Raw genomic sequence first — 8,827 nt, forward strand, 5'->3', positions numbered from 1 at the left:
TGGTGATAACAGTAGAAACCGCGTTCACCCAGAGAAACACAGAAACATCCAGACTGTTGTTAACATGACACTTTATTGATAAGTGCTACATGTTGTGGATTGATCGACGATCGACTGCAGGGAGGGGCCGGTTTACTCGTACAGCCAGGACTGGGCGCATGGGGTGTAGGTGACAAACTCCTCGGCCTTGAACCACAGGTCGACCTCCATCTTGGCGTTCTCCAGGGTGTCGCTGCCGTGGATGATGTTCCTGTGGAGACGGAGGTGATCGGTGCGGATCAATAACTGATCAATGATTTCAGGGTTTGTGGGGGGAGGGGAGGGGTTCTTTCAGACAGCTAATAGAAAATGTCTCATTTCAAAAATGCGTTAAAATTTTTCACATTTTGTTAAGACTTTAAAATATTATGAATTTAAGAGATCTCATTAATATTTTGTGAGTGTTTTAGTTTTCTAATGTCTTAACACACACGCGCACACACACACACACACACGCGCACGCACACGCGCGCACACACACACACACACACACACACACACACACACACAGCAGCTGGACAATGCAGTGGTAACACTACTTGCTTTTGGACCTTCAGGTCGGGGGTTTGACTCCCGACCATGGTGTGTGTGTCCAGTAAGGCTAAGTGAAATATGTTACAGTGATACTGATGATGCTACGGCCGGGGGGAGCCGGGATGGAGGACTGGGAGGAGACACTTTTATCCCACTGAGATCCTAATCTTTACTACACTGAGTTATTACTGGCTGAAAAACAACAGTGTTGTGAGTTGTGTGGGTCCGTCTGCTCTGCGTGATGTTGTGTTATAAAACAGAGGCAGTCATGTTGTGGTCGCTTGCTCACCTGCCGATGTTGATGCACAGATCACCACGGATGCTGCCGGGCTTGGAGTCAGCGGGGTTGGTCTCACCCAGCATCATCCTGGCCAGCTTCACAATGTTCTGACCCTCCCACACCTGGAATGCACAAACACACACTTACAAACAGCTGAACTGAATTTTGATGTTTACGTTGAAAGGTGAACAGTTTTAGTTCTTTTCTACTTTAGTGATACAGGAAGAACAAACCAGTGTAATCCATAGACTGTATCTAAAAGATGGACGAGACCACTGTGATGTCACCAGTTTCAGTTTTCTGTCACCATCACGTCAAATTAAATATTCTAAATTGTCAGGAACTGCCTCCTCGGTGGACTTGCTGCTCTATAGGGGGCGCTCTTGAACTCACCCAGAATAGAAGTAAAATGTAAACACTGTCTTCTAGTTTTGGACAAAAAGTCTCAAGACCACTGACAAAGTTGTATTTTAAACATAGGTTAATGAAAAATATGTCAATAAAGAGAGAATGATTATTAAAGTAGATTTTATTGAAAATAAATACATATGAAAACCAAATAAGATTTTGAAATCTATAATGATCTGTTTGAGGGAGGGTGGTGTCCCCTAGTGGCGCCCCTGCTGATAGCGCCTTCTTGGCGATTGCACCCAAAGTGTAGATCCATTAGATCCATTAACCTCACAGCAGCCATATTAATGGTCAGATCACATCATTAAAAGGCTCCAGCTGCACAAACAAGGTCCAGAGGTTCAGTTGAGGTGAAGCTAGCAGACAGCTAGCAGCTACAGCCTAAAACCTAAGTCGCCATCATCCACCTGTCACTCAAAAAGGCCACGCCCCTAATAATGCAAAATTTAAGCCTTAATACAATTTAAACAGGTGAGTTATAAAAAACAACAGCTGTTTGTGTATCAGGATGTAAACGTGTTTATTTCTGCTGTAAACGTTTAAAATGGGACTGACTCCCTGCTGCAGCCTCTAGTGGATGTCAGAGGAACTGCAGTTTTAGGTGCCTCATATTTCCTCTCAAACTCAAACTGTTTGCTGTTTTGTTTTTATCCCCTTTTGGTTGCAAACGTGTGCGAGGTCAGGCTAAATAAAGCTTGGATGATTAAAGTCTCCTATGTTTGTCCGGTGGAGGTCGGAGCACGATGCCTTGAACACGAGAGGGTGTGAATAGATGGAGAGACGAGTGAGGCAATGGAAAGAGATAAAGCGAGAAAGATATGTGTGTGATGGCGGCGCTAGAGGCGAGCTGAGTGTGTTTGTATGTGTGTTACCATGGCGAGGACGGGTCCAGAGGACATGTATTTGCAGAGTCCAGCGTAGAAAGGCATGTCCTTCAGGTCCAGGTAGTGTTTCTTCATGTGGTCCTCAGAGGCCTGAAGACACCAAATACAGGAAGTTACACATTCATCGGCGAGTCAGTCACTGGGTGGCCACGGCCCAACGACGGGACCAGTATTAAAAATGAACTTTGTGTTTTATTCAGTCAGGCCTGAAAGCAGCAACACTGAGACCATAAACTCATCAGCTGAGCATGAGGCTTCTATCCAATCCGAGCTCTTTATGAGCACAAGTGGTGAAACAAGCCCCAGTTTTTTTAAACCTGAGGTTACATCCATGTTTTATCCACACTTGGACTGCCAAGAGGAGGGGGCTGGAGGGGGAGGGGGGTATCAGGTGTTTTATTGCATGTTCATCATGAATCCACCGAGACGACTGGCTTCACTTCAACAACGCCAAGCACTCAGCCCCTGTCATCGCCTCTAATCGAACACCTCCTGTCACACCATGTTGCTTGGCTTGCTCCAGCCTTTTACATCGTCTCTAATATTTACACCGTACCGGCTCAAACACTTGGACTCTGCAGATCATCAGAGATCCGTGAGCGTGGCTTCATATGAGCAAAATTCTGAAATTACAGAATTTTCATGTAGGATACAGGAAAACAACTCAAGGTAGTGACCCTCGTCTTATTTCCTGTCATGTATTTCCTGTTCCTGTGCGGACTTTCATACTAAACAAACTGAAGTCTCGAATAATGAGCTCGCTTTGCAAAAACAGGCTGCTCTAAACACTCACTTTATGCTGTTTTTTCTAATCTGGGATCTGTATGATGTCATAGAGGGAGCATAGAAGCCCCACCCACCTGCTGCTCAAATCCAGTTTTGCTAATCAAGAAAGCTGCCTTAAAGGGGGAGGAGCTTTCAGACATAGATGATGAGCGGCTGCAACGAGGCTTGGTGTGAGGTAAAGAAGGATTATTATGAATGGAACTCTGTTCTGATGAAGCTGGTTCAAAGCCTCAGTTTAAAGCTGACAGCTGCACTTTTATGAACAAATGAACTGCAGCAGAGAAGAAACGCCCCCTGCTGGTGGTCAGTATGTGCTGATCAGTTGTTTGTATGTGAGTTGTGGCGCCTGGCGTCGTTTTTACCTGCACGAATTTGGCGGCGACCAGCCTGAAGCCTCTATGCTCAAAGCGCTTGATGATCTCGCCACACAGTCCTCTCTGGACGCCATCGGGCTTCACGGCAATGAAGGTACGCTCCATGTCTGCTTAGGAGGCTGCACAGGAAACAGGAAGTGATCAGTCAGCCCACAGGAAACGAGATGAGTTCTTTGATGAGCGTTTGTTTGACAGCACACAGTGTGTCCTCAAACTAAACCATACAGAAATATTTTATATATTTTATAAATAAGAAATGTTTTATAATATATTTTTTTAAATTTTCGATCAAATGTAAAATTTGATCGATAGTTTCCTAAACATGTTTAGATTCCTGCAGAGGAGGAGGAGCCTGCAGGGCCGAAGGCTTAAGTGTTTTTGGATGAAAAAGAAGCTGGAGATGTGTGAAGGAGACACCGCTGAGCTGAACACGAAGCACGGCCAGAAGGAGGGAAACGACCCATCTACCCCGAAAACCACATTTGTCTCATCTTTGTCTCTGTGAGTGTCTCCTCCTCCTCTTCCTCCCTCTCAGGTGTGTCTGCTTTATCCTGACACATCTCATCACATCGTCTCCTTCAGTCACAGCTCAGTGAGAGCTGCCGATATTAAATTTCCCCCTGATGTGAAACCAGAGCTGCCTCTGAGCTTCCTGGACCACATTTTCTTCTTCTCCGTAGCAACCGCCGCTCGAATCTGAGCCTGCTCATAACTCTGGACAAAGCCTCGGCATGCCGGAGGCCCCGCTGCTAATTTTACTGCCCGCCGGAATCTGCTGGCGTGACGCCGACAGCAACTGAGAGCAGGTGGGACGGCCTGCTGTTAGAGAACAGCTGCTCTCAGCATTTTTATACCTCCAGAAAATGTTCTCATTGTGCATATATGCATATTTAAAAATAGTCCTTGTCTGCACAAACTTGGCCACGATAATCTGAGATTTCAGTGAATTAAGTGAGACCCTGATATCTGACAGCTCTGAGGCTAAAATTTCAGCTTTAAAGATGTCATGATTGTAATGTGCTCTGAGGTTTTAAAAGTTCAGCCTCCATATGCAGAAATTATTTTATTTGCTGAAAATTTACAAAAACCTCCAACAGGCCCGTCAAACTAAAAACAAGAATTCTGATGAAAAAACGTGTTTTTGGTTTGTGAAACACTGATTTCGCAGCTCGTTCGTGCACAAGGAAACAGCTGTAGAGACGGTCAGAGAAAAAACATTTGCTGCTCCTACATCACCAATTTAACGCTTCATTTTTTTACCAGATTTAAACTGCAGATTTCTGCTGCAGACTTGCGACATAATAAACATTTTTAAAACATTCATTATTCCTTTGACATGTTTTCCCTAAACTGAGTTCATTAAACTGAACATTTTTAAGACAAGTTCAAACTTTACTGTTAGAAATTCACTAGTTTCTAACAGCTGACCATAAATCTGTCTGATGTGGTCTCTCTGCCTGTGGGAATAATATGAGGCTGAGGAGAGCATTATGTTTAAAGTCAAAGACACTCTGTAAGTTCTGTCCCCGGTGGGCATGTCTGGAAAGTTCCAGTTAAAAAAAAATCAAGTTATAGTAGCATTGATTTGATTCCATTACTTTTTGGTTTTTAATTGCACCTTCATATCACATTAGCAGAGCTGTGACACCAAGAGTGCAGCGGGCTGCAAAGTTACAAAGTTTTGCAAGACTGAAGTCATTTCAAAAAGAAGCCAACAAAACGAGAATCCCACACACGATGTCACTAAATAATTTTATCATATTTAGTCTGTGAAGGCGCAGATATCATATAAAAGTGGATTATTTTTTATCAGCTGTAAAGTTTCTGTGCGGATCAGATTTTAACTGGAAGCTTAAATTTTATATTTTGACTGATTTTATACCAAAACTCAAATGTATGAGTTTGAAAATGTTTTGTAAAACATCTTTTTAATATTAGGAGAAAGTTGCTCATGAAGTAAAAATGTGATCTGCTGCATACGTGTGCGTCTGTGTTTGATAGCTACCTTGGTTCTGGGATGGGAGAAGAACTTGTGGAGACGATCTGCTGGCGGCGCGGATGTGATCACCAAGGCCACAACACCACAGAGCGGCTCTATTTAAAGGCTTCTCCGCGGGGGAGGGGCTCCAGAAATATATATATGTGTGTGTGTCTGTGTGTGTGTGCGTGTGTGTGCGTGTGTGTGTGTGCGTGCGTGTGTGTGTGTGTGTGTGCGTGCGTGTGTGTGCGCGTGTGTGTGCGTGTGTGTGCGTGTGTGCGTGTGTGTGTGTGCGTGTGTCTGTGTGTGTGTGTGTGTCTGTGTGTGTGTGTGTGTGTGTGTGTGTGTGTGCGTGTGTGTGCGTGTGTCTGTGTGTGTGTGTGTGTGTGTCTGTGTGTGTGTGTGCGTGTGTGTGCGTGCGTGTGCGTGTGCGTGTGTGTGTGTGTGTGCACAGTGGGTCTAAATCTGTGTCAGTTGTTGACAGATATTTATGTGTGTATGTGTTTTTGTTTACCTGTCTTTGTGGGGACCTGTGTCTTTTCCACAACCATCCAAAATGTCCTCAAACAGCAAACATTCTTCTAAAACTGCAAACTTTAATAAAAACTCTCCACTTTAAAAGACCTCCTTTATTCACTTTTTGGGGGGTTAAAAATATCTTATTGTGTGCAACTACAAAATGTCTTCATGCACATTTAACAGTTTTATCTCTAAAATCATCAAACAGTGATTGTAGATCATCAAGCAGAGGCTCAGTTACAAAAGCAGAGAGAAAGATGTTGACATAAATACATAAACATAAATATGTTATGTTCAGGTTAGCAGTGCTGACTGTGGAGCTGATTCAAGCAGCAGCAGTTTAATGGCTAAAAGCCATTTCACCATGTTTGGCTTGAACTCTGCGCACCACAAGCTGACCCGACCCTGCGGATCTGAGACACCTACCCAGCTCAGCAGTCATACCCCTGATATATTTTGGGCCCATACCATCGAGAGACTTAGAGACAAAAAGTGGGGCATTGCATTTTTCTCTATATTTAGCAGGACGTGAGTGGAAGGAGCTGAGAATCAGAGTAATGTGCTCTCTCTTCTTGGTGTGTGTCAGGGTTAAAGCAGCTGCAGCATTTTAAATTCATTTATACTTGTTTTATATAACGAGCACATCACAGACTGGAACCAGCTCCCAGTCTGGATTCAGCAGACAGACATCTGCTTCTAAGATCAGCCTTTCCTTTTTGCTGAAGCCCACAGTTAGGGCTGAATCCTCCCTGAGTTACACCGCAGTAGGCTGCTGGGGCATTCCCATGATGCACTGAGCTCTTTTTTTCCCACTTCCCAGGTGCTTGAACGCCAGCGCTGCACGTCATTAACCGCCATCTTTGCTGAAATCCCCGCTGTGATATCTGTTATCTAGGGTTTGTTGTTTCTGCCTGTGTTGAACCTTCTGATCTCTGAGCTCCTTGAACACTTTTCTGTCTCTGTCTTGTCTGATTTCAATTTTTCAGTTTTATTTATACAGCTCCAAATCAGAACAACAGTTGGCTCAAGGCGCTTGATATTGCAGTAGATCGTACAAGTCAAGTCTTATTGAATAAACCGTGCTGTTCATTCACTGCTGGAGCCTCTGCTGGTCATTAAAGGAACTGCAGCCCTGGATGCTGACTGTTAGAAATCTGTGAACTTGTAATAATACCGTTTCCTTTTATCCTTTCCTCGACGCTGTTTTCCGTTGCTGCTCTGTAAGTTGAAGAGGTGCAATTCTTACATAAGGGAGGGCGATTGTTATATAACAACTGAAATCGCACTCGCTTCTGTACGAGTCTTTAATCCAAAGCTCCAACCTTCACCCTTCCCCCAATTTGACCCTAAATATAAACCTTATCCTAATCAGGGATGGAAATCACCCTCCTCCCAAGGGGCACGCGGTCGGGTCAACAGTCCTGAGGAGGGGACAAAGGGATCCTATCAGCTGAAATGAAAACACACACCCCCTGATCACGCACACACTCCACCTGCTAATGCTCTTATACTGTGATGCACTTGGAGCTGCAGAGCCACAGCTGTGAGACCTCTTCTTTGCTTTCACTGACCCACAGAGTCCCTCTATCCCCACAGGACTGCTGTCTGTCTTAACTTCAGGTTCAAATCTTCCCCAGAGGGCAGGCTGACCTGAGAGTTAAAAACGCTCCAGATGCCTTCAGCTGCAGTAAAATGATCAGTGTGGCTGTTCAACCAGCTGTTACCTGCTCAATGTCAGGTGATCGTTGCTAATCAGAAAACCAGGACACAGTATTCATATGCATGCGGTGCAACTTAAAAAACAAAGAAGCAGCAAAAAAACACTGAATATACTTCAGTAAGTAAGAAATAAGTAGAAATATGTATTTCATTAATAATTAATGTGGTATTACTACTGCAGACATTTGAGGTTATTCTACACTAATAAGTCATATTCTCTGAAATCCTGTGCTGGTGCTGGCTGCTCTGTGAGGCCAGAAACAGAAACTTACACCTCAATTTAATATTTATAAAAGAATAAAAAATCATCTGAATTAAAAGCCTTGTGCAGCATGGGTCTCGATCAATACCGTGAAGGGATTCGACATATAAAAACAAAGGTGCTGTGTCGGCTGTGGTCATGCTAGTCTAAGCAGCTCGGAAAGAAAGTGACCGAGCTTTTTGAAGTTTTGAGCAGACCTCTCATCAGAGGTGAAACCATAGTGAAGACGTCCAATCACTTCTTTCCAAGCTCCTCCGACCGTGTGTGGGTGACAGGATGGAGCTGGCCTATCATGCTGGTTTCCATCCAGACCAGGATCATCTACAAGGCTCAGGTTTCCCAGCAGCTCAGAGACAGTAACAGTAACAATCCACTCTATCCACTCTGCCATAGCTCGGCTACAGACTCAGCACCCGAGTGCCTTTATCGTGATCTCGGGTGACTTCAACCATGTATCACTGGACAATACACTACCAACATTCAAACAATATGTGGACTGTCCCACCAGGGGAGAGAAAACTTTAGACTTACTGTATGCTAACGTCAAGGATGCATACAGCTCCTCCTCCCTCCCCCCACTTGGTAGGTCAGATCATAACCTGATTCACCTCACCCCCCGCTATGTGCCAATTGTGAGGAGGGAACCTGTGACCACCAGGACTGTCAGGAGGTGGTCAGAGGAGGCAATAGCGGAACTACAGGGCTGTTTCGAGGTGACCGACTGGGAAACACTCTGTGAGCCTCACGCCGAGGACATCAATGGGCTTACTGAGTGTATCACAGACTACATAACTTTCTGCACCGACTCCATTGTTCCAGCTCAGACTGTTCATTGTTACCCAAATAACAAGCCGTGGGTGACTAAGGACATCAAAGCCCTCCTCAACAACAAGAAGAGGGCTTTCAGAGGGGGCAACAAAGAGGAGGTGAGGAAGGTCCAGGTGTTACTAAAGGACAAGATCAGAGAGGCTAAGGACAATTACAGGAGGAAGCTGGAGTGGAAACTCCAGCAGAACAGCATGAGCAGAGCGTTCTCACTCC

General features: G+C 44.7%; 1 protein-coding gene across 1 annotated transcript; it reads right to left on the reverse strand.

The window, feature by feature from the left end:
• Positions 1 to 54: 54 nt before the first annotated feature.
• LOC146576882 (nucleoside diphosphate kinase B-like) lies at positions 55 to 5,409 on the reverse strand. The gene is made up of 5 exons (XM_085272440.1): positions 5,314 to 5,409; positions 3,297 to 3,427; positions 2,137 to 2,238; positions 863 to 975; positions 55 to 250 (listed from the first exon to the last, which is right to left on the reverse strand). The coding sequence occupies exons 2-5, from the start codon at positions 3,411 to 3,413 to the stop codon at positions 133 to 135; spliced, it is 450 nt and encodes a 149-aa protein (XP_085128566.1). The 5' UTR covers positions 3,414 to 3,427; positions 5,314 to 5,409; the 3' UTR covers positions 55 to 132.
• Positions 5,410 to 8,827: the final 3,418 nt, after the last annotated feature.

The sequence above is a fragment of the Mchenga conophoros genome, linkage group LG4 (assembly GCF_057382185.1).
Source record: "Mchenga conophoros isolate Kocher_MC1m ecotype Shallow Benthic linkage group LG4, M_conophoros_male_GT1.1, whole genome shotgun sequence".
Lineage (NCBI taxonomy): Eukaryota > Metazoa > Chordata > Actinopteri > Cichliformes > Cichlidae > Mchenga > Mchenga conophoros.